The 26090-nt window shown below is 41.3% G+C and overlaps 1 protein-coding gene across 3 annotated transcripts; it reads left to right on the forward strand.

Annotated features, from left to right (window-relative positions):
• The first annotated feature begins 1556 nt into the window (after positions 1-1556).
• pkn3 (protein kinase N3) lies at positions 1557-26051 on the forward strand. Of its 3 annotated transcripts, none has more exons than XM_056403406.1 (22): positions 1557-1854; positions 6124-6400; positions 7481-7650; positions 8019-8142; positions 9550-9701; positions 11519-11735; positions 11894-12073; positions 13508-13617; positions 16429-16572; positions 16857-16932; positions 17987-18146; positions 19180-19270; positions 19424-19485; positions 21178-21247; positions 21509-21600; positions 21757-21933; positions 22026-22088; positions 22213-22289; positions 22546-22688; positions 23328-23435; positions 23545-23625; positions 25431-26051. In XM_056403406.1, the coding sequence occupies exons 1-22, from the start codon at positions 1834-1836 to the stop codon at positions 25629-25631; spliced, it is 2796 nt and encodes a 931-aa protein (XP_056259381.1). In that variant the 5' UTR covers positions 1557-1833; the 3' UTR covers positions 25632-26051. The 3 variants fall into 3 exon arrangements, with proteins under 3 accessions (XP_056259381.1, XP_056259383.1, XP_056259384.1); XM_056403408.1 differs by having other exon boundaries at positions 21181-21247; XM_056403409.1 differs by lacking the exons at positions 1557-1854; positions 6124-6400 and adding an exon at positions 6590-6645.
• Positions 26052-26090: the final 39 nt, after the last annotated feature.

Raw genomic sequence — 26090 nt, forward strand, 5'->3', positions numbered from 1 at the left:
GCTGTGCAAAGAAGCCAAAGGGAATTCTTCCAAGTTCAGTATGAACTTGAGGGACATGGAGCATAAACCAGTCATTAGTCCTGGTCTAATTTGGTCTAGTGAACCAAACTAACATGAAAGTAAGCTATGACACCGGTTTTTCAAATAGGGGCCTAGGAAATAAACAAATATGTATCGAATCACATTTCTCAGAGAGAGAGAGGACCACCCAACATTTTTGTGGTAGACAGCATCAAGGAGTTTAGAGTCGTAGAGCTGAAGCCTGTACAAGATGTCACCATGATCTAAAAATAAAAATCAGCCAGGCAGTCGGACAGACAGACAGACAGATTGATTGTATTTACTAGGATAATATAGTGTTGACTTGTGATGACTGATTTGTCAGATTGAAAAATCATAATGCTAATCTGTACACTGACTGAAATGTTGAGTCTCACAGTTCATCAATGTCCTTCAAAACAAGAGTTGATAACAGTCTCCACTCCAGGTCCACGTACTGACCTGTCCTGGACCCTGTGGACCTGGAGTGGATATCACTGGAGACATTCGTATCATGCTGAGGGACATATTCACACACATTAACATCTCATTTTGATTTTAATGGTTGATTTTAATCAAATTTTGGACTTAATAAACATTTTTATTGTTTTGAATGTTTAATTTCATCTTACTTTATTTTAAGCTGTTCTTGTTGTAGCAGATTCATCAGCTTTAAAATGTTTTGATTGCTTTAAGGTAGGTTTCACTATTTTACTAATTTGACTTTTTATTTTTTACATTTTTATCCAACTTCCTTCTTTTGTTTCAAGGTCAGTTGGATTTTTTGTTAATTTTTTTACTACATTGTGAATGATGTCTCTACCTCAATGTGTTTCTGAGTTCAAATAAAGGTTGAATGAAATTAATAAATTAATAACCAAAGTTTACCCTTAATGTTTCAGTCCTCATGTTGGCGTCCCTTCTGTGAACAAAATTCAAAATATCAAGATATATTTGGGGTCTGTCCCACTCCCACCACTTTCATAAATTTAGCATGAAAAAAAATAGAACTTTTCAATTAGACGACAGAGATTTCCAGCCCCACCCACACTTCGGAAACAAAAGCTTCTGTCAGCCCGTCTCAGTCCACCATAAGTAATTGCAACAAGTTATGTTAAAGATTTTTAACCAGTTTGTCCAGTTCATTATTGAAAATACATGTTAAGTCATTAACAACAGCAGAAGCCAGGAAGAGGTCTTCACAAAACTCGTTTGCAACAGCAAATATAAGAGCCATTTTAATAGCTTTTATCTAAAGAGGAGACTGTGTTTTATTCAATTATTAAGATAAATAATGATTTGGTATTGGAACATTTAAATTAATGGATAATTAAGTTATTAAATGCATTTCTCTCATATTTATCATAGCTATGTGAGAGGAAATCACAGGCTACGTGAAGGCTTGACAAAACAACCCTCGGCAGGTGCACTGAATAATCGAATGTGATTGGTCTATGCACCTGCTCTGCCGTCCAATCCAGCCGCAGTCTAATGACGTCAGTTTTGCGTAGATCTCCAGTTTAACTCGATTCAAACTTTTACTCAGATTAGTGTCTGTGTTGACCATAGGGCCGGGGCCATGGAGAGGCTGTGAGCGGCGGCAGCAGACGTTGAATTTCACACGCTCCTGTCAGTTGGGCTAAGCTAGCTGTGCTGTGTCCGTGTCCGTGTCCGTGTCCGTCCTCCTGGAGCCCATCCACCGACTCTCTGACCCGAGGAGGAGCGTCGGTCGTCGGAAGCCGGAGCGGACGTTGTCGCCGTGTGAATGTCCGGTACAGATAACTGACAGCCACCATGTCAGGTTTAACACTACAGGTAAATGTAATGGCACAGGTTGTTCACCTTTTCAGTTGAAGAATAGTTATTAGGTAGACATTAACTGCTTACAGTTGTTACCTGACGCTAACTGCTGCTTTGCTAAAGCAGGCGCGCTGGATTTTCCTGTTTGTCTTGTTTCCCTTCTCCTCATAGTTCCCGTGTCTGTGACCAACACCTGTAAAGTTTAACTGTGACCATTTAAACGATCCAGTTTCAGTTACAAAAGACACAAAGAGTTAATTTACATCCTCGACATGAGCTGAACATGAATCTGTAAAGTGAGCTTCTAATTTGAGCAAACACCAAATCTCGACTGAAAAACTTTTATTTCAGTAAAGTTTAGCTCAATGAAGGAGGTTAGCTTCAATAACAATCCAAACTGAAGTTACATTACTGAGAGACTGATTCTGTGTTTTATTTTTAACCACTTATTGTTATCAAACTGTATAAGACATCTTAGTTAAAGCCTCAGTACTTTTAAATATACCACATTTAAATATTAAAAAGATAGATATTTATCCCTAAGGGTAAATTTAAGTGTCCAGCAGCATTAAATTAAAACCATTAAAACTTCTATTTGTGAAAACACTTAAAAGATTTCACTGCTTTTCTTCCCATTTGGATCAGACCAGGTCTAGATTATAAAACACTGGCCCAACCCCACCATACTTAGACCTGTCAACTCTGGACTGGATTTTCAGTTTCACATTTATGAATCTTTAGTCTGTTTGTGAAAACACAAAAAAGGCCAATTTGTAATTACTTTTTTCACCATTTAGACCCCATCAGACCTTAAGATTATATGCAGAAAAAAAATCAAATTGTGATATGAGTCACTGCTTAGTGGGAGTGGTCATTTTGCTGGGATCTGAACCAAACAAACATGTTCCCTTACATCTGTAGATTGGGGCAGGGTGTAGTGCCACAGTGCTTCATTTGTAATGGTATGTTGTGACACATTTTACCTTTTGTTTCAAAAATTGTCATATTGTGAATTTGATAATATTGCAACAATTAATTGTTCAGCCCTATTCTAGACTGCGTCAGACCAGGTCTACAATAAAAACATAAACTAAAAACTGTATTTAGACTCATTAAGTATGGACTAGATTGTCCCACAGAAGCCAAAGAAAGTTTAAAACACAAATTCAGATTTATAAAACCTGTATTGTATTTTTAAAAACACTAATATGGGTTATGGGTTATGTCACTGAAGACACATAAGACAGCGTGGTAAATGACCACATTTGAGGCTGCTTTGTAGGTATACAGTATAAACTCTGTGGATGATGAGGCTGGAGCTCAGCTGATTGGTATAAGGCAGGAGAAACACAGCAGGTGTTATTGAAAGCTAGGTTTTCATAAAGATATCTTAATATATAGATAAAATGAAGAGCAAGCTCACTTTACCCTGACAGTAAAGGTGTCAGAGGTAAAGAGTGATGATAATGAAGCAGTGAGACAAGATGAACATGAGAGAGACAGACTTAAACTTTTATTTAAATGACTGGAGGAGTACGAGAACAAATACAGTTTACAACAAAACAGAACTGTACAGCGCAATGTTGTAAAATGTTAAACAAGGTTGTTAGGTTGAAATGTAGGGTATTTAAGTTTATGTATAGTTAAAAACTAACAGGTAATCAGGAATAGACTACAATGAAAATACTGGCACCAGTCAAACCTTAGTGCAACAGAATTGAGTACACCTGCGATTACATGAACTAGAACCTGTGACCACCACAGCTTCCTCAGATCTATCCTTTGTCAGAAACCAGATTGGAGGACTTCATTTCCGAGAGGGAACTTGCGCATCAGTAGATACTGAACATGAGCTAAAACACAGCTGTAGCAGTGATTAGGAGGAACAGGAAGAGCCATGCCACCAATAATACGAGGAGCAGTGGACGTCCTGACAAATGATGCCAGGCACAGTCATTGTTTACACAACAATGCACATTGAAAAACAGAAGATAAGAGCTTCTGACTTAGCACAAGAAGTCTCTGTGGAAATTAGAGTTGGTGTAGTGAATGAACTGATGAATGTTGGCAGTTCATTCTTTGAACCAAAATACATTAGTTTGGATCAGATGTGGTTCAGCAGGTTTGACGTGGACCTGGCCAGGACCACCACAGTCACCCTGAAACATGGAGGTGGGTGTGAGCTGATATGAGGCTGCACGAGAACAAAAGCTGCAGGAGAGATGACGTTTATATAGAGCCCAGATTTGACAGGTCTATGTAAAGTGGTGTTTGAGCTTGACCTGGTCTACTCGGGTCTAGTTAGGCAAAGCAAGGCAAGGCAAATAAATTTGTTTAGCACATTATCATATACAGAGGTCATTCAGTGTGCTTAAGAGAAATAAAAGAAGCGTAAGAATAGAAGTAAAAAGCAAAATAAGAAAACGGTAAAAAAAAAAAAAAAAAGTGTAAGATTAAAAGATCAGATGAAGGCAGAGGAGAACAGAGCAGTTTTAGCTTCGTTTTAAAGCCAGTTACAGTTTGAGCAGATTTGATCTCCGACAGCAATAAGTGGTTTAAAACAAACAAACAAACAAACAAACAAAAAACAACAACAGAGGATCAGTCTCTGAGTAATGTAACTGTAAAGTTTCCATTAACTTTCCCACACTCTTACACCACCACCAGTCTCTAAAGATGCAGCTATAGTCTGAGACAATGCAGGTTAATGGAATTTTGTTTGTGGTGCTCGCAGAATTGAAAAATTATATATTGTGAGAATTCAGTGACATGAAATGTGAAACAATTTTGGTGATTGATTAAGTCAGAAAAATTGCACATTTGTTTTTAAGGTAAATATCTGTTGGTTCAACAGAACAAGACATTTGAAGACATCACTTTGGACTCTCAGAATTTATATGGGCATTTTTATTGTATTGTAAAAAATATGTATTTATTGTATTGAAGATTAAATAATATTAATTATTAATTTCTTGATTAATAAAATAGTTGATTAATCAAAAAATGTATCAACAGATTAATCAGTAAAGAAAACTAGATCTCAGTAGAGCTCAGACCTCCACCAAAGTCAAACAATCAAATACGTGTCACATCTGTCTTATTATTATTATTATTATTATTATTATTATTATTATTATTATTATTATTATTATTGTTATTATTTTGCAGTTCTTTATTAAGTGGATAGTTGAGAACATTTCACCAGTTACAGAGAAATAGCCTTGCAGTTACAGAGTATTAGACGTCTGAGCAGCATGGCCAAGGACCCTTCCTTTTTCAACATCCTTTGACCTTATTTTAAACAAAAAGACGAGGGACTAGATGTATGTATATATACACATACCTAAATACACAAATAGGCATCCAACCTACCAGACAAACAACCAAAGGTCAATTGTGAAGACATGATTTTTCTATTGTATATACTTCATTAACAATATCTGTCTATTCCCTTTATTGTGGGACAGTCAGGAAGCAACCAGTGCCTTGTAATGTTTTACTGGCTGATATCAGCGCACCAAACAAAAAGAGTCTTAAAAGATGAGATTACATTAAAAGATTCTCGGATCATCACTAAAATGTAATGGGTTTGTCTCTGGTCCATGACCCATCTCTCCACCAAGTGTGGTGAAAATTGGTTCAGGACTTTTTATGTAATCCAAACAAAACAACAAACAAACAAACAAACAGGGTGAAAGGAACCTCCTTAAAGCTGCCGCTGTAGTAGAAAGCTCGTCCACCAGTGGGAGGTGTTGTATCATTTGTTGTTGTTGGTCTCCTGTTGGTTTAACTTAAACTGTCACAACCTGGTTTTACTTCCCCCCAGTCAAGTGATGCTTGTCCTTTTGTTTTTATGCTACATCAACCAGTTAACTCAACCTGCTCTTCATTTCCATTTAGTATCTGAAATTACAGATGATGATGGTGATGATGATGATGATGATTGTCTTCAGCCTTATTGCAGGTGGCCTGGTGGAAATGTGGATGATGACTGTCCTTTGTATTGTAGGTGGTGTTAAACACTTTTTTTTTATAACAAACTACTTGGAATTTTGTTCCTCAAATCCATCTATGTGTATTCACGATGCTTGTTTAAAGGATGCGTTCAAGAAAAACAACTCTGAGACCTGGGTGAGACAGTTAGATCCTGTCATAAGTGATATTAGTATGTTTTTACAGAAGTAATCCAAAAACATGGGCAAACACAATACTTTGTAACATGATATCTAAATAAGTAAGAAGCACAGTGATCAGAGACTGAAGCTGCTGTGGTGCGTCTTTCAGAGCGGTAACCTGCAGGGTCTGGAGGAGGGGGATATTCTGGACCCAGAGTTTCAGCAGCGTCTGGAGGATGCTCGTACTCTGCTCAGGCAGGAGATCCAGCGGGAGCTGAAGATCAAGGAGGCGGCGGAGAGGCTGCGGCGGGCCGTCACCAATCGCAAGAGTGCGGCCGATGTGGAGGGTCAACTGAAGGCCTCGAGCCGCAAGCTGAACAAGTTGCACTGGGAGCTGCAGGAGCTCAATGCCAGGTCTATGGCCACAGAGAAAGACAGCACCACAGGTACAGAGAACATCCTGGAGATTATACTGCTTCTGATAAAATGGTAGATGTTTAACACATAATCATCTTCTTATACAAACTCCCAGGGCATCATCTCCAAAAAATACATACGAACAAATCAAGATCTCTGTCTGTCTGTGTGTCTGAATGAAAAGGAATTGTCAATCTGTCCTTTCAGTCACTTTTGATCTGATCCAGAGAAGACATCTGAACAGCTGTTGTCAGGCAGATTGTCAGATTAGCAGGTAGATATTCATCATCCTCAGATTATTCTTAATGGTGTCTGTGACGCTCCTCTTGGGTTTAGATATTCTCTTTGCTTCATCATTTTGTATCTTGAAAACTAATCGGCAGGTTTCTGTGACACACTGTATATATTCATGTTATTGAGAGGATGAACGCTGCCTGTTTGATCATTCCTGGCCTCCACTGCAGAACCATTAGGCCATTTTTTAAAGTTTATTCATATTTCATGTGTTCAATTTTTTCATGCACTAGAGGGTGAACCCTGTTTGTTTTACTACAGAAAGCATGACTGCAAATCCTGACTTTTAGAGGAGTATGTATAAATGATTCAGTCAAATTGTGTCACTAAAAGACAACACTGAGGTTTTGCACAAGTAAAATATATATATGTGTTGTTCCTGTGTGGTGTTCCTGTTAAGAGGTACAAGATATGGAAAGAGGGAATAATATCAGCAGCACTGTTTTATCTGACACATGCAGATGGAGACAGAACAGTCAGGCTGAAACAGTCTGAAACTGTCAGACTGAAACATTCAGGCTAAAACAGTCTGAAACACCTGTTGGTTTCCCTTCTGTTTATATGAACTTTTCTATTGGACTTAGTTTAGGGCATTTTGAGTAGAATGAGAAGATTCTGGATACAACAGTGGCAGCATCAAAAAGACACTGCAGGCTGTAACACACGCTGCTGCTCCAGGGTTGTGTCAGGGTACAAACACATACACCCTGAGAATAATTGAAAGATGCTACACTCAGAAAAATGACACACAGAGTCTTTAAAGACATGAACTGAACTGGTCATTTAACCTCCACCATGTGACTGTTTTTACTCAGGCTGTCTGGAGGAAGAAGACAACCAGTCAGCAGAGTCGTGTCAGTGGGAAGAAGTCACATCACCGCTGGCCGGTCGAGTCAGGACCCTGAAGAAGCAGCTCACCATGGAGACCAAAGTCAAGCAGGGTGCTGAGAACATGATCCAGACTTACACCAACAGCTCATTTAAGGTACAGGACAACACACATCACAAGACATGTTCCACTATCTCCTGTGGGAACCACTCATTGACATGATACATTCCTTAACTCTTAACCTTAACCTTAACCAGCACAACTAAGTGGCCAACTCCAACCCTAGTACTAAACCTAAGCTACCAGTAAACCTAATTTAAATTTTTAATGTTATCCTTTTGTGTGTTAAAGGTTCCTTCTGCCAGCCTTGAATGTGTTTCATGCATCATATAATGAAATAATCTTTTGATTTCTGCACATTAGAAGCTCTAATAAATATTTTTATTCAGTTAGCATTGTCCCTCCATCTTTTTTTAAATGCAGAGTCACTGTGGTGATCTTCAGTTGTGCGTTTTGTTTTCCAGGACAGGAAGATGCTGTCGACAGCCCAGCAGATGTTGCAGGACAGTCGCACAAAGATCGAGCTGCTGCGCATGCAGATCGTCAAAGTCAGTCAAGCCAGAGACGAGGAACAAGATGGTACACATGGTAAACCTAACTACAGACACGCACACGGTCCTGGTCTCAGCCTCATAAACACAGTATAAAACACACAACACTGACACAGTTAAAGACCCTCTGATGAAAATTAAGTGTTTAACCTTGTTAACATCAATATGATGTTTTTATATAATACAGACATATGATGAGAGAAATAATCATCAACACCATGACTGAGTGTTTCCACCTTGAACTGCAGTGAACCACTGACAGTCTAATAAACACAGATTCACACAGCCAGGGTTATATGTTACAAACCTAAGGAACCAATCCTGTCAACTTGTGTGGACGGGGGCGGGGCTAAATAAACTTGAAACGTTGTCAGTACAGAGAGAGAGAGAGTTAGCATTAGCGCAACCACTAACACTGTGTCAGCCACTGCCAGTTACAAGCTAACAAACCACATAAACAAATAAAAGAACATGTGGCTGAGTCTCTCTGATGTTTCCTCCTCTAACCATCCTGATACTCTCTGCTCTCTCACCTGTACACATGGAGCAAGCAGGTAGTGGGCGGGGCACAAGGCCTGATCCACATTTTTTTCACTTTCTACATGTGAAAACCATGTTAAACTAAATATGAATCATAGCAGAGGATTTTTACAGAGTTTAAAACATGTCTGAGAGGAACTTTAACTGTGACTAATCCCACTTAAGAGATGAGTCGCCCTAAATCTGTTCTAACTTCTGTCACCAGGCAAACGCAAACAATATTAAGAAGTAATCAAAAACCACTTGATATGATCAAACTGATACTACATTTAACCGTTTTACATTACATCAACACAACACATTTTAAACAGAAAACTGCACTGTGACATACAGTCAAGTCTAATACAACCTCAGAGCTGGAGGTGCTCAGGTTTCATGGAGACAGAGAGCTGTCATCAGTAAGCTTTCTCCATGACAACTAAACATCTTCTATCTGCTGATGAAGACAGTGAGATGCAGATGAAAGTCCTGGAAAAAGCAGCCAGTGGATGTGGATAAGATGCTCATAACCTGCAATAATTAGTGCAGTTTATTGAGTTACAGTTTAGTGAGTTGTCAGTTATAATTTGCTTTTGAATCCATAATTAGGACAGAGATTTTTTAAAATGATGAAATGTGAATTATCCCCCAGCTCTACTATAAGCAGTATTTTATATACCTTACCAATACATTAAACAGCATGGTACAGTATAACTATGGACAAAGGTGTCTATTAACTAATAACAGGGAATAAGTGGTTACAGGGAAGTGAGAAATGGAAATCTGTTAAGATCATGACGAGTGTGTATTTAAGTATTTTGAATATGAGACAAAATGGTTTTATTCATTGAGGTTAGGTACAGAGGTTTTTGTTCTGCTGGATACTGCATTGTGTCCAAGTCTGACTGCCCCCACCTGCCCTCAGGTCAGACTGTGGAGATGATCAGTCCCATGGACCTGCGGGTGGCCGAGCTCATGCACCACATGAAAATCGAGTTGGCCGTAGCAGAAGGTGCTAAAAATGTGGTGAGGCAGCTGAGTGGGCGAAAGGTCCAGGACCGCCGCATACTCGCAGAGGTGAGTACCAGGTGTGATAGTTCTCAATGTATGCCAGGTATTAGTCTGTGACCAGGGATCAGACAAATACTGTGTCTGCAAACAATGTAGAAACATCATGGCCGCAGCCAGTAAGAGTTACAATAGTTTATGCCTCTGCGTCAGTGTCAGTCAGAGCAGGAGGCAAACTGTTTTCAGGTTGTCCATCCGTCTGTCCCATTCTTGTGGACGCGGTATCTCAGTAACGCCTTGACAGAACTTCTTCAAATTTGGCACAAACATTCACTTGGACCCAGGGATGAACTTATTAGATTTTGGTGTCCTCAGAAATAAAGTTGTGGTTTAACATTATAAAGTTAAAACTCCCTTAACAGGAAATGGCACATACCATCAAGCAGTCCAACCAGCAACCATGCCCCTTTTAATAACAACAGTATCAGGTATAATGGAATGAGGCATACAATAATAATTAGACTGTTACTCTCTGTATGATTTGATACAGGCATACAGTGTACATAAGCTCAGAGACCATTATAACAAGATAACAAACAGCCAGTAAGAGAAAACTGTAGGTTGTAAGGTGTGTTTTTTTCAGTTAGGGCGTGTGTCCGTCTAGTATTTTATTTTTTCTGGCAGAGAAACACTGGCACAGCACTAGGGAGCACCTTGTCCCAGCACTTCCTCAGAAAAGCACGGCTCATGGGTTTTGTTTCTATGACAACGCTGTCTTGACAACATATCAACACCGTCATTCAGAATCCAGCCACTCTGCTCCCACAACTGGGCTTTTCTGTCTCTGCTGTGTTACTTTCTATCGATTGGTTCCCTGAAAAGGAGCTGCAGTGACAACACCAGCAGAGATTTTCAACTAGAAGTGCTCAGAGAGGGGACGACCTCATGAGCTCTCCCCTCATTGGGAACAATTAAAAAAAGAAGCTGTTGTACAGAAAAAAAACATTACATGGACACATGTCCTGAAGCTGCATCCTGAGGAGTGTTTTCTATAAAGGAGACTCAGACACACTGAGCTTATTGTGAGAGTCTTTAATGAGCTGAACAAACTGAACCAGGATTAAACTAAAGTCGGACTTTGAAACGCACACTGATCATATGGAGAGGGAACATTGTCACAACCTAGCTCACCAGTGTGTGACAAAGTGGGAGACCACACAAAGTCTCTGCATTTTGCAAATCATTTAATGAAATAAAGTACAAACATGGAATAGGGTGTGTACGTCTGCAGGTCAGTGTGTTTGCAGTGTCTGTGTGAGTGAGTGGTGAGGAGTGTGTTGTAGAACAGCTCAGCTCAGGTTCTGACAGAGATGAACAAAGTTGAGGTTGTTGTAACACTCATGTATTCATGTCATCACAGGTGCTGAAAATTAATGTAAACAATGTATAAGATGCAACATGACAGACAGGTCATTTATTTTATAGCAAGAAAATAAAATGATGATCATTTTCTTGTTTTTCTCCAGGAGAGAGAAACTTTCAAACCCAGTCTCATTCAGCCTCTTCCTGCGCATTCTTACTTTGTTGTAGAAACTTCAGTCAAACTTTAAACAGGTTACAAACATTAAGATTTTCACACATTCAGAGATTGCTGCATACTGTATCTCTCCCACAAAACACCTAACTTAAGGCCCCTACCGTGTAACCAAATTTCACCGGTTTGATTCTGGCTGGGGACTTGTAGTACCTGTCACAGCCCACTCTCTCTTCTCCATGCTTCCTTTCCCTATCTCTGATTAATAAAGACAAATTCCTCCCAAAGATATTGTAGGAAAAAGAGAGTCTGAGCTGTCTGTATTCCTCAGTCACCGTGTTGTGTCCCTCAGGCTCAGGCACGAATGCAGGAGTCGTCTCAGAAGGTGGATTTGTTGCGTCTCTCCCTGGAGAGGCGTTTGAGTGAGCTGCCTCACAATCATCCCGAGCATGTCGCCATCAAAGAGGAACTAGTATTGGGAACCTCCCCGTCCTACGGCACACCAAACAAGAAGTCCAGCGCTTCGTCCTCCTCCTCCTCGTCCTTCTTCAAGCCTGCCAGTCTAACAGGTTGTAGCCAATATCAAAAAAAAGAAAAAACAACTTTCTTCATTTAATGTCCTTGGTAAACGTCTTACCTCATCTGTCTGACCTCATATTTTTCTGTAATCTCTTCAACATTTGCATTTTCTCAGCGCTGAACTGATGACTGAAACACTGTTTCTCAGGTCGGTTAGAGGTTTGTTTGATGGGCTGCCAAGACCTGTTGGAGTCGGTTCCAGGCCGTGGTCGTGTGACCAGCCCGGCCACCCCTGGAAACCTGTCCGATGGAAAGTCCCTGAAGGTGAGAGCTGGCCTATCAGGGCGCAGTGCCAATGGCAAGACCACCAAGGCTGATGAACTGTCCTGTAAGTTAATACTCAACTAAACAATTGTTTTGTTCCCTTTGTGTAGGGAAGAAAAATGTTGCACCTTGTCGTTACAATATTACCACGACACCCAGAAATATACTCACATATATAAAAACATGCAGATGAGGTGAAGTAAGGAATGGTGTCTGCTCGGGCTGTGTGTTTTCCCAAATCGATTCAATTCCGATTCACATGGTCCCTATTTGATTCAGTCAGAGATATTTAAGTTACAACACCAGTTTTTCTTTCATATGAATGAGATTGTCAGAGAACTGAAGCTGTAAATTTCACCTCTAACCCGGTGCATTATTGAAAATAGTAATGCTTCCCTGTCTCCCTGTCTCTCTCACTGTCCCTAAAAGGCATTAATGCACATCATGGTGACATGTTCCTTCATCCCCATGAATGTCAAATGTGGATTAATCCACCACTGAAAATAGTCCCCAACAAGAGCCTTTTTCCTTTACGAGCATTTATTGTAAATCTGAAATGTTTTTAAAGGTAAGAGCCTAAAGATAATCCAAGAGTTGATAAAAGACAGAAATCATTTAAACATCCATCCAGTCTGTCCATGTGTTGTTTGATTATAGATCAGGTCTAGGTTCTATATTAATACTGTGAAAGTATCAAAGCCTCAGTCCACAGAGAAATGCACACAGCCTGTATTGAGAAACGGAGCCTTAAAACCAGCCGTCAGGACTTCTGGGACTTTGTGATGTCACAACAAAGCAGTCACTACCTTCAGCCAGGCCCTAACCCCGCCCACCTGGACCCACCATCCAACCTTGCAGGATTTGGTTTCTCTGAGTGTTTACCTGATCTCTGCTATATTTTTATCGGATCACTCAGAAAACAGTCAGCCAATCAGAAGAGAGGATCAGAGCCTCCTCTCTTCTGATTGGCTCACTGACCTGTTGTTACTAGAGCTCCAGAGAGAAGCCTGAGAGAGGAGATGTAAAACTCCACTGAGATGGTTTTTGGTTCATAAAACCACAAATATATCTTCTTATGGATCAACACTTCAAATAAAACACAGAAGAAGAGGAAAATATGGAGCTTTATTTATATTGATATTTAAGCTCATATTTCTGCAGTATAGATAATTACAAGATCAGGAACCTATAATTGTGAGAGTTTTCTTGTAACTATCAGTTTATAAATCCTAATTATGAGATACAGAAGTTATAATTACAAAATGAGATCTCCTGTCTTCTGTATGACAAAGCTTAATATTGCTATAGAAGGTAACTCAGGCGAGAGGTACAGTTGAATCTCTGCTGGACACTCGGAGGACACTGTTCAGAGAGAAGACTGTTGTCTGTGTTCACACTCTGTTGTTACAGCAGCTTACACTGTATTTCTCTCAACACAGTTTATTACAATTATTAGCTGCTGTGTGTATCAGTTTATGTCTTTGTGTTTGTGTGTCAGCTGAGATCAGTGCTGTACTGAAGGTGGACAACAGGATGGTGGGGCACACACACTGGAGACAGCTGGGCAAAGAGGCCTGGGGCCAGAGCTTCAGCATCGAGCTGGAAAGGGTCAGTGACTCTCACTTTATCACATTTGAGCCAGAGCTGCATTTTTCCTCAGTGATTACTCCACTTCTCTTCTCTTATGGTGACATGAGCGGATCAGAACTGTCACTTCACAGCAGGAGTTTACCTGTTCTCCCTGAGCCTGGTGGTTTCCTCCCCCAGTACAAACACATGCGGGTTAACTGGGAATTCTAAATTGCCTGTAGGTGTGAATGTGAGCGTGAATGGTTGTGATTGACTGGCGACCTGTCCAGGTGTACCCCACCTCTCACCCAGTGTCAGCTGGGATTGGCTCCAGCCTGCAATCCTTAAAGGATAATGGTTGATGAATTGATGGATAAAATTGCCATTTTTTTGCACATGAATCTGCTCTCAATAATCCATGCTGACAAAGTGCAAAATTCATTAAAGATCAAAAACTAAAATCTCTCTACCTGTGGTGAACTGAGCTGATTGGACAGAGTTTAGAAAGACTCACACCTGTGTATATCAGGTCCCACAGTTGACACTGCAGGTCAGAACAGAGACCATGAAGTCCAATGAACTCTTTGTAGACCTCTGTCCACCATCGAACTGTAGTGAGACAGAGATCAGGGCAAAAAGTGAGTGTTCCGTGGAGAACAGTGGGACAAAGAACAGAGAAGGGGAACAAGTCTGGAACCAGGACTCTTCTAGAGCTGGCGTCGAGACAAACTGAAGGACCAGGTGAGACGGACCTGGGTCAGGGAGGAGACCAAGAACCCACTGGTCCTTGTAACAGAGCCTCAGAAGTCCTCTGCAGAGACGGAGAAGCTGCTGGAAAGATGAGCATCTCAACAGCTCTCCATCAATCAGGTCTTTATCGGAGAGAGCCGAGACGAAGACACTGAGAGTAAAAGACATATGAAGCTGCTGGAGTCTGACTGGCAGACTTTAAAGACTCTGAGAGCAGGAAGAACAAGACTCTCTGGTCTGATGAGACAGAAACTGAACCCTTGGAGCAGAAGTCCAAACACTAACAGAGCTTGAGAGGATCTGACAGGAAGACAGACCCAGGTGTGGAGAGTTTGTAGAGACCAAGAAGACTGGAAGCTGAAACTGCTGCCAAAGGGGCTTCTACAAAGCACTGGATTAAGGGTCTGAAGACTTGTTAATGAGAAATTTCAGTTTCTGCTTTTTCAATGAATTTTATAAATTTCCAAAAACGTAAAAAAAAATTCGTCAAAAATACTTACTTACTCTGTGTGTTAAATTAGTCTTAACAGTTACAAACATACTACAGGTGTCCAGTAGTTTTGGTAAGGAAGCTCTGAAAAGATGCTCCTGTTTTCCTCTGTCCACACAGCTGTCAGAGATGACCTTTGTTCCAAGGTTCATTTTTATCATTGGTTTCTCTGGATATTGAACAGTCCTGGTTTAGAAAGAAAGAAATCACTCTCCTCGTTCTCCCTTTGGCAAAGAAACCTAGAGCCAGACTTTAAAGAATGAAACAGAAACAGAAGGGGTTTGGGAGTCAGATGTGACCTCTGACCTGGAGTTACAGACAGGACAGATACAAGGTGTCATAGATGTGTCATGTGTTTTTGACAAGAAGGAAAGAGCCATACTTTTTCTTTGAACTCACCATTTCTGTTCCATATGTTAGAAAATAAGCAGGTATTTGTATGGCACACAGGAATGCTGTAGCAAAGTGATCATAAGAACAGATCAGCAAACTGTGTCATCATTTTTTATTATTATTATTATTATTATTATTATTATTATATTCAGTCTGGGGAAGAAATAGCCACAGTCCCTGAGAATTTTAATTGGTGATTGAATGTGTGTTGATCAGTGATGTTTCCTCAAATGGTTTCTGATGTAAACAATGGTACATTAGTCTCAGTAACTCTTTGTGTCTTCTTCTTCACTACTGTATCAGCGCAGTTTGTCTCATGGTTAAACTAACCAGGATCAGTGTGTTATCTCTAACAACCTCTAATGGTGAACATCTGTCAGCAGCACAGAGCTCTGACTTCTGTCTCATGTAATCCCAACACTAATCCTCTGACATTTGCTCTACGCGGGTTTGAGGCTGAAGACCTTGGCTTAGTACTGACTGACCCAGCTCTCGCTCTCACTGGTTAGCTGGGACATTTTAAAGGGGACGTCGCTGACATTACTCATGCAGGTCAGTTTTCTAGTCATGAGGAGAACTACATCTGTGGCTCTGGAGGATTGTCATGTCACCGTTGCCATGGAGAATAAGAGTGTGAATCTGAGCAAATTCAAAACACTTTGTTATTGAATTTTGAAATGTAAAAAAAAAAAGCACCGCATTTTATTAATTCATGCAAATTGACTCAGAATGTAAAAAGCAAATAGATTTAATTTAAATTTAAATTCTCAGCACTGTTTCCTGAGCTCAGTGATGTAGATGTTTGTTTCTGAAATGCACGCTGGGAGTCATAGTTAACTTAACATGCTTTAGTAGTTTTGACTTTTTTTGTCAACACAGTTGTTCGTATTCAGAACTGATGATTCAACCAGGAGAATTTCATGTTTGATGTAGAAGTTTTCTAAATCTCAGCCTGTTCTGCTCTGAATTTGACCACTCTGTTCATTCTGTTTTATGGAAGCTCAGCACTAATTCAGCAGAGTAGAGTTTAAAGACGTTATCTGTTACCACTTTTCAGGAATCCATTATTTTTTAAGTTATATTTTTGGGCATTTTACGCCTTTTATTGTCAGGCAGTGAAGGGAGATGTGTGTGTGTGTGTGTGTGTGTGTGTTTGTGTGTGTGTGTGGATCTGTAACGTGTGTATCGATCTGTAACGTGTGTGTGTGTGGATCCAGTCCAGGGAGCTGGAGATCGCGGTGTACTGGAGGGACTGGCGGGCGTTAAGTGGGGTGAAGTTCCTGCGGCTGGAGGACTTCCTGGACAACCGGAGACATGGGATGTGTCTGCAGCTGGAGCCTCAGGGCATCCTCTTCATCGAGGTTTCACTCTCATTTCTAACCTTCAGTTCTTCACCTGTGTCTGTGGAATTAAACTTAAAATCATCACTGAGGAACTGAAACAATAAATAATGGACAAGTTAATTCTTCATCATTGTTGTTATTGTTATTATCATTATTGTTCAGCTATAAAAATGCTTCTGTTTTTCTCAGTGGTTTGTTTTGTGTTGATGGAGGAAGCAGCAGGGAAACATGGTGTTGAACCAGTACTGATGCTGCAGCAGTCCTACACCTGAACCTCACTCAGCTGTTCTGTTCATCTCCAGGTGACATTCATCAATCCCGTCATCGAGCGGCGATCCAACCTCCAGAGACAGAGGAGGATTTTCCCTAAAGAAAAAGGTAGAAACATTTATTCATGTTGTTTTGCATCAGTTCTTCAGGTCAGGTTTATTTGTTGATATTAGCTGTTTTATCAGAACTAGTTTTCCTTTCTTTGACAGTCAGGCTGTGGTCTGGATTTACACGAAGTTGTGTGTAAATTTGCACTGATTGTATTTTACATCTCTTGTTGTTTAAGCGTCATGAGATTTAATTAACTGTGTTTGGGTTTTTTAACATAAGGGGTTTTACTGTACAGATACATGTCACACAATATCATTTTAAAAAAGCCACAGGGGTCTCTCAATCAAAACAATAACTAAAGATGATGTTTAGTGACATTGTGAAGTAGCGTGGGATCATGGGAGATGTTGTCATTGCAGTCAGCTTCTCCTTGTTAGGATCCTTCAGTGTCAGTCGCTCAGGAGGGTTTGGCTCCTCCTCTATGTAACAGAGCGACCAGGTGAATAAATCCATTTAAAAACCCTGAATGAAGCCGTTTCACATTAAAGATTTTCTCCAGCAGCTGGGAGCTGAGCTGTCTAACATTTCCTCAGCTTGTTTCTTTGAAAAGTGTACGTGGCTTAAAACTACATAAAAGTCAATTTTGAGCTTCTGTAGTCTGGTGGACATGAGTTCACTCAGACCTGATGGATCATTTGTTTGAAATATTATGAACCACACTGAGTTGGAACAGTGGAGCTCTGAGCTTCAGTGGAAACAACCTGAGCACCTGGAACTTCTGTTTGTGAACAGATGATTTAACTTCAATACAACCAAGACTGGTGTGTTCTGAGAGATTGAGACCAATTAAATGACCATTTCTCACCAATAAACTACCTCTGTATAGATCCATTTAAAATCCATGATACATTACGTTACATTTTCTTAACTGGAATTAAAACTTGAAAAGGCCAACTGGACACAGAAATTCCTAAGTAAATATGTCATCGAAAACCCAAGAAGTGAGAACAGGCATCTGACAGCTACCAGGCATTAGACACTGTTGTATGTCTAACGGTAATTAGATAAATATTCTTTTATCTCTTCTTTTTGTGTCCATCTCTCCTCACAGGGAAGGACTTCCTGCGTGCTGCCCAGATGAACATGAACTTTGCCACGTGGGGTCGTTTGATGATGAGCATCCTGCCTCCCTGCAGCTCCCTGGAGCCCATGAGTCCCCCATTAGCAGCCCCTAACACTGGCCCCACGTCCTCCACCACCTCTCAGTCTCGGTAAGACTCTGTGGACACTGTGACCCAGAAACACGTCTATGAAAGAGCCGCTTCAGCAGTGACTCATTAACGTCTTTGTGCAGCTCTCCACTGTGACTTGAGGCTGTTTTTCTACCCACTCATGTTACTGAGAGTGGAGAGGATGTGACTCCAGTGGACAGCAGCGTAATCACTGACCTGCATTCAGAGTTAAGAGTCGGACACAGTGGGTTTATAATGATAATTATATTGTGAAAGGATAACAGTGTTGATCTTCTTTACTTATTATTATTATTTATTGTCAACAAAATCCCATGTGTAGAACCAAAACATTAAATCTGTCTCCCAACAGGGACTGTGTGACTCTAAAGACTGATGTATCATTGTCCACAAACTTTTCAAACACATCAGTGCGTCTCACTGTGTCACTGGGTGACATGTTCCTTCAACGCACACTGTAGTTTATTTGACTCACACACACACACACACACTGTCCTGCTGTCCCAAATACTCACTAGAGCACCAAATGTGGATTAATCCACCACTGAAAATAGTCAGTGGTAAATAGCACTTTATTCCATTTTGGATATTTATTGTATGTCTGAAATGTTTTTAAAGCAAAGACATAAAGTATTCCACGATAAGAAATCTTCAAAATAATGCTGGCAAAACTTAAAGAAGCCATATGTAAGTTTAGCTGTTGCTACATAGCTAATGTTAGCATTAGCATCTGTTCACTTACCATTCTGGAAGAAATGTTGTGAGTTCAGCATCAAACTGCATTCCTTTACTCACCAACAGCTGTATCCAGAGGTAGAAAGAATAAAAAATGTGTCAATATTGTAGAAATATGAACAACAAGTGGCTTTGAGAGTAACTGGCTAAAACCTTCTTTTTGGAATTTGTTTGGTTGTGGAGATGCTGCTGAAAGACATTCAGGAGATCATGGTGCATCACTGAAGCTCAACCAAAAGACAGAATTAAAAACAGTCAGTAAACCATCATCAGCATGTATAGGTGTCAGTGTAACACACAGTGCTCTTCTTGTTCTCAGAGAACCTGCTGCAGTGAGTCTAAACTTTGCTGAAGAACAACCTGGCAGATCTCCACACCTCTCCAGGAAAAACACTAAAGGCTCTCCACTGGTGAGTCAGATTATCTGGCACATGAACACCATCATCACTGAGAGTAGTCAAATAGAACGGGGCTGATGGTAAAGGATATTTAGCAGGGCAGTGGTTTTGTTCCGCTGATGTGTCAGTTAATGTCTCTACCTGTTTATCTTCCTGATCAAACAGTCTCCAGGTGAAAACAAGAGCCCAAAGCCAAAGAGACAAGCCTCCATCCATCCACCTCTACAGTAAGTAACAGTGGGAACATGGAGTTCAGTGTTTCTGTGTGGAATTATTTATTATTATCTCCCTGGAATACTTTAAATATATTTTGTGTGTAGTAAGATAAGACTTTAGCTCAGGTTCCTCCCACTGGGGAAAATGTTTTTGAGGTGTGTGTGTGTGTGTGTGTGTGTGTGTGTGTGTGTGTGGGGACTAATCAGACTGTGTCAGAGGAGTGGTTGGTCCTTCTACGTGGCTCAGGATGCATTTGTGTACTATACTTTACTAACAGGTTGAACATATGCTTATAGGGAGTTGCAAATGGAGCCTGTGTAAGTAACAATTATTATGCAAGGGCTGCTTTCTGGTTAAACATGGTTTACAAGCTTGAGTAATAGTAACTGACATCACCTATGGTGGCTGGCTAGGTACATTTCACAGAATACATTCATTTTAGATAAAGAGTGTATTGGAACGTAACATCCAGTGCAAGTTCAAAATCCAGTGCAAAGTTAATTCATATATCATTCAGTACAAGTATAATACATATATAATTTCCAGTGTGTGTTCTTCATTAAACATAGTGCTATATCTTCTGTGTTCTTCAATCCTTGTGCTCTGTGTGTTTTCTTCAAACATAATGCTTTGTGCTCTTTAACATGTTGTTATAGTGTGGTGTGTTGTACGGGTGTGTAATTGTGAACATCCACGAGATGATCTAGTCCCTGGTGAGAGGTGTTTAGTATCTACAGTTCACTGTGGCTTGGTGTTTGGACGTAGGCCAGTCATGCCAGTCCATCTCAAACGTCGGTAGGACTCAGGCACGTTTAGACAGACTCTCAAGCGGTGGACAAAAAGATCCCTGTCCAGGGCTAACTCCTGCACCCGTTGTTGTAGCTGCTTGTAGCGACGATGTTTGTGGATCAGGTATTTTTTGTTAGAGCGCCGCTTCAGCTCCTTACTCCCCATGCGGCGCAGTGCGTGTACCTCTTCTTTTGGGCGGCCAACAAGGATGAGGCAAAACTCCTGTGGTGTCATCTCAGCCAAAATGTTTGGGTCTCCAACTTCCACGGGTGCAGTAGCATTGGCAGTGTGATGTTCCGCAGCAGCGCTGGTAGAAGGCTGTGGGAGTGGTTCCTCAGGTGATCCACTATGTCCGATCCACTTCTCTGCTGCTAGTGATCCACTACTTGGTGTGCTGCTACCAGCCCGTCTGGGATCGCCTCTCTCCCTGTGGGCTCTGTGACCATCTGGTCTTTTGTGGGGAGGTATCACCGTCCCCTTCCTGGGACTGTCTAGCTTCCTACAGGGAGGTGTCACCCACTCCCGGCCCAGGATGTGCTCTTCTTCTGTAGGCTTCAAGTGTTCTTTTTGGGTTGTCTGTTCTGCAGCAGAAGTTAAGGTGGAACCAAACCTTCTTACCTCCAACCTTTAGAGTTGTTGGGGTTTGCTAAGACAACTTTACGCCTGGGTTGGTCCCACTTTCCTTTGAACACTTTAACGTATACCCACTGCAGCTGGTCTGGAATGGCTTCTCCTCCTCTGTGGCACCTTTCAGCTGTTGGAAGATAACTTAATGGATTCGAGTTAAATGCTGTACATAACTGGTTAACTCTTTTTCCAACAGAGAACACAGTGTAAACAAACAGACATCTGTAAAACTGGTTTATGAATCGTTCACTTGCTAAATGTGTGTGTACTTCTGTATCGTCACGCAGCAGGAGTGAAGGGCTGCAGATGGAAGACTTCAACTGTATTTCAGTCCTGGGACGAGGTCACTTTGGAAAGGTATGTATGCAGCTTGTTCCCCTGTGAACATGTCCGAGTGTTTAGACCAGAAAACTGCTCCTGAATAGAAATGAAGGTTAAGAGCTTCCTCAAGGCCTCAGGACACTGACCATGTCATCACTACGTCTCCTGCTGTCCAGCTCTCTCTTCCCTCGTTTCCTGTCAGCTCTCCTCTGTGTTCTAGAAAGATGATATATGTTTTGAAAAAAACAAAATATGAAGGTCACTGTTCATCAGCTGGTTCTCCTTTAACTGACCCAGGTGCTGCTGTCAGAGTATAAGAAGTCAGGTAAACTTTACGCCATCAAAGCGCTGAAGAAAGGAGACGTTGTGACACGAGACGAAGTGGACAGGTAAGAAATCCATCCGCTAATAATCAGGTTTTGTTTTCATACAGTGTGTGTGTTGTCATGGCAAAATGGCTTTGTACAGTAGTTGATGTGAAGTGCTTAAATACCCAGCATTCATGTCATGAGTGACCAGCTGTGTGTGTGTGTGTCTGTGTGCAGCCTCATGTGTGAGAAGAGGATCTTTGAAGTGATCAACACCTCTCGCCATCCTTTCCTGGTGAACCTGTACGGCTGCTTCCAGACCTCAGACCACGTGTGCTTCGTGATGGCCTACTCCCCGGGAGGAGACCTGATGACACACATCCACACCAGCGTCTTCACTGAGAAACAGACCCGGTGAGTCCACGTCGCGCCCTCAGCCACAGTCAGCCGCCACGCACACACATCATCATATATCATCTGTGTCATCGTCACTTCTGTGCTTTCAGCTTTTACTCGTCGTGTGTGCTGCTGGGTCTGGAGTTTCTGCACCAAAACCACATCGTGTACAGGTGAGTCCTCCTCCATGCTGCTCTCACAACCGCCTCACACCTGGCTGCATGTTGGCAGCATGTAGCATAATGTCTGTCTGCCTCTCTGTGTGTGTGTGTGTGTGTGTGTGTGCGTGTGCGTCAGGGACCTGAAGCTGGATAACCTGCTGATGGATGCTGATGGTTTCGTCAGGATCGCAGACTTCGGTTTGTGTAAAGAAGGTAAGACTCTTTATCTACAACACACAGACAGTAAAACAGCTGGAAGTCATCAGTATCTCTGAAACACTGATCTGTCTTTGTGGATTTGAGATGCAGTGGGTGAGCAGTGATTGCCACATCAGGTCCTGTCAGGACTCTGTGTGTTCAGGCCTTTTCTCATGACGTCAGGCTGTAACTTCTAATTACCTGGATGTTGAAGTTCCTCTGATGTGTCAGCTGTGACTGAGCGTGTGTGTCATCACTGTGCTGAGTGTAGGTATGGGCCACGGGGACCGCACCTCGACCTTCTGTGGCACACCAGAGTTTCTGGCTCCCGAGGTCCTGACTGACAACAACTACACTCGCAGTGTGGACTGGTGGGGGCTGGGGGTTCTCATCTATGAGATGTTGGTGGGGGAGGTCAGTATGATCAGAATCAGGTTTATTGACATGAAGGTTTTCACATATGAGGAATTTGCTTTGCTGTTGAATTTGCTTCGGTTCATAAAAATAAACACAGAAGAAGAAAAAATATAAAGAAAGATAAAGCAAAACAAGCACTGCAGGTCAGTAGCTTAATTATAAATAGAAAATATTTTCAATAAAATATTTACAATGAAAATGTGAAAATATAAATTTGGTAAAAATATATACAATGTGCAACACATGTTTAATCACGTTAAATCTCTGAGGGGAAGTGAAAGGACAAACTCTCTCTTTCTGTGTCAAAATACACGTTCAGCAGAGACTGAAATCAGTTCTCAGCCTGTGTTTTTAGTATCAGACTGTCTCTGAAAACACAAACACATTGTTGCCTTCCTGCTGCAGAGAGACAGTGACAAAAATCAGAGACTAACTTTGATCTGTCCGACTCACGTCAGCTGCTGCTGGACCCTGAGACTTCTTCTTACTCAGAACAAGGACAGTTTGTCTCATTGTTGAGGTTGGAACTGGATCAGGACTGGGTTTGTTCATTCAGTGTGGTGGTCATAGAACCAGAGCAGGAACTGATTCTTGTAGATGAGGATTAATTCTGTGCTGTTCTCTGTTCTTTCTCAGTCCCCGTTCCCAGGTGATGATGAGGAGGAGGTTTTTGACAGCATTGTCAACGATGAAGTGCGCTACCCTCGCTTCCTCTCTCCTGAGTCTGTGTCCCTCACTCAGAAGGTCAGTGTCAAGTGGATCTAAGTCGACAGTTGACTGAGCCACAGGTCTCTGAATGATCTGAAGGCCACCTGTTGTACTGACTCCTCCTCCTTCACTCTCTCTGTTTCAGCTGCTACAGAAAAATCCTGAGATGAGACTGGGAGCAGGAGAGGACGACGCCTCGGAAATCAAGAGACACAGATTCTTCCAGGTCGTTATTCTGCACTAAATCACCTGCTGTGGTTCTTTCACAACAGGTGGTGCTCAAAGTGCAAAGTGCTGAAAGGAGTTGAGACTGTCAAAGTGATAACTGAGCAGGAAGTGTCACTTAAAGTAAACGTCCTAAAAGAAGGGTCTATAAACCGAAATGGCTTAGTATTAGCTCTGAAAGCAGTTGAAGTGTGTTGTGTTTGAGCAGTAACAGCAGAGGAGTGGGTGAGTTAAAGACTGAGACGTGAGGACAGCAGCTGATGTGACATCGGGGGCCAGTTTCACAAAGGTTTTTCGGACTGTAGTTTTAGTTTTCACAAAAATAAACACTGACTCATTTTAAGTCAAACATTATACACCTTACCCCCAGGCTAACTCAGGCCTAAGACCAGTTACCATGGTAACATGGTAATCAGTGACAATCAATACCCAACAACAAAAAGCAGGAAAATATGGCTCATAATTTGTGGTTCGCTGACATTGTCATGGAGAGAGCAAAAAGAAGTTAAAGAGTTTTTAGAGACCAAATCGGATTTTTCTTTTTATTGTTTCACTCTGCTGAATTTCCAAAATAAAATGTTCTTGTAACGGTTGAATTCTTCAAAAGACAAACATTTTCTCCTGGGGCAAAGGTTAGATGTGGGTCCTCGGTCGGCCATTTTTTTTATATTTCGAAATATTTACCCAGAATTCATTGTACTACAGTCCAGCTTTAGATGGTCAAGAACTAATCTGCTTTGTGCAACAGATGCATTTAGACGTCTATCTGAAGTCTGGCTGTTTGTTCTATCTAAGACACAGTCAAAGTCTGTCTCTGTGAAACCGGCTCCTGAAAACAGTTGAACTGTCAGTTAAAGAGGAAGAGACATCTGTGATGATGATGATGTTAGTACATCATGAACCATCACATAAATATTAATTTACACCAACCCAAGCAACAGGGCAGTACACACACACTCACTGCTTGGATGTCAGAGTTTCTACACAGCTGGAGAAGTCTGGAATTTCACTGTAGTCTTTTCCAGGTCTGGATAAGTCTGGAAGAATATTTGTTTCCAGACTATTTCACTTTCTAAAATATGAAATTCATAAATTGTGAATTTAATTGATCATACAAGCAGAATGTTTTACAGCTGCAGCCAAAATATTTACCACAGTGAGTGACGGAGAGAGAGAGGGAGGGAGAGAGTGCCAACTTCAGCTTGATGTGGTGGAGAGCTGAGTCTGAGCAGAGCGTAGGAGTGTGTGATTTCCAGAGCAAAGTCAGTGGACTTTAAATGATTCAGTTCCCTGGTGAATTTACATGAACGTCTTTACTGTTACTGTAGAGGTTGAAAGTATAAAGTTATTTTAATTTACAGGACAGAAACTGATCAACATTACAGTTTTAGCAGCTTGAACAATACAAAAGTTCAAATGCACTGAACTTCTGGGTCAGGTATTAATTCATATGTATGCACTACAGTAGCAAACTACAGTCATACAGTTCTTCCTCTCCTCTGATTGGCTCACTGACCTGTCGTTACTAGAGCTCCAGAGAGATGTAAAACTACATTGAGATGGTTTTTGGTTCTTAAAACCACAAGTATATCTTCTGATGAATCAACACAGAGGAAAATGGTATGTACAGTCAGGGTACATGTTAACAGTTGGATTTTAAAAGCACTTATTTACATAATAAACATCCAGCTGTTTGTATCCAGATGTCAATTATGTTCTGAAAAATGTGGAGTTTTGAAATGGTAAATATGTAGGAAGTCTGAGATCTGAGAAACCTGTGAGTGATTCCTGCTGTTGTGTTGACAGGGGACGGACTGGAACGCTCTCCTGGCCAAGAAGGTGAAACCACCGTTCCTGCCGGTCATCAGGGCGCCACAGGACGTCAGTAACTTCGACGAGGAGTTCACTCGACTCAAGCCAGTCCTCACCCTCCCACGGACGCCCTGCGTCCTCACTGCAGAGCAGCAGGAGATCTTTGCTGACTTTGACTTCTCCTTTATGAGCTGACCCGAGGGATCTCCCTCTGTCACAGGCGGCTCCTGTTTCCACCTTTTGTGCTTCTGATTCAACAAGAATTATAGACACGACACTCTTTACCTTTTCTTTTCCTCTTTCCGTACACATAGCTCCAGTTACTGGACCACGTCATCTTTGTGGACTGTTTCCTGCACACTACAAAAACAGCCTGTCACACTTCACCGCCAGTCTGACCCTCACTGCCTCTGATTTCATGATGCAGCATTTACTTTATACCAAATGGATTTGGAGCTGTTTCTGTCAGAGCTGTGGTGGGAGGATTTTTTATATAAATGTTGATTGTGCCAGTGATGCTCAGCACTGCCTCCTCAGTCCGGCTCTGTAAATATCCAAATGAAGAAAACTGAATGAACTTTTCTACTCTGATCATTTTATATCCAGCTGTTGTTAAATAACCTGTTATATGTTGATGGGATGTGATGTGCTGAT

Source organism: Seriola aureovittata, chromosome 18 (genome assembly GCF_021018895.1).
Source record: "Seriola aureovittata isolate HTS-2021-v1 ecotype China chromosome 18, ASM2101889v1, whole genome shotgun sequence".
NCBI classification, from domain to species: domain Eukaryota; kingdom Metazoa; phylum Chordata; class Actinopteri; order Carangiformes; family Carangidae; genus Seriola; species Seriola aureovittata.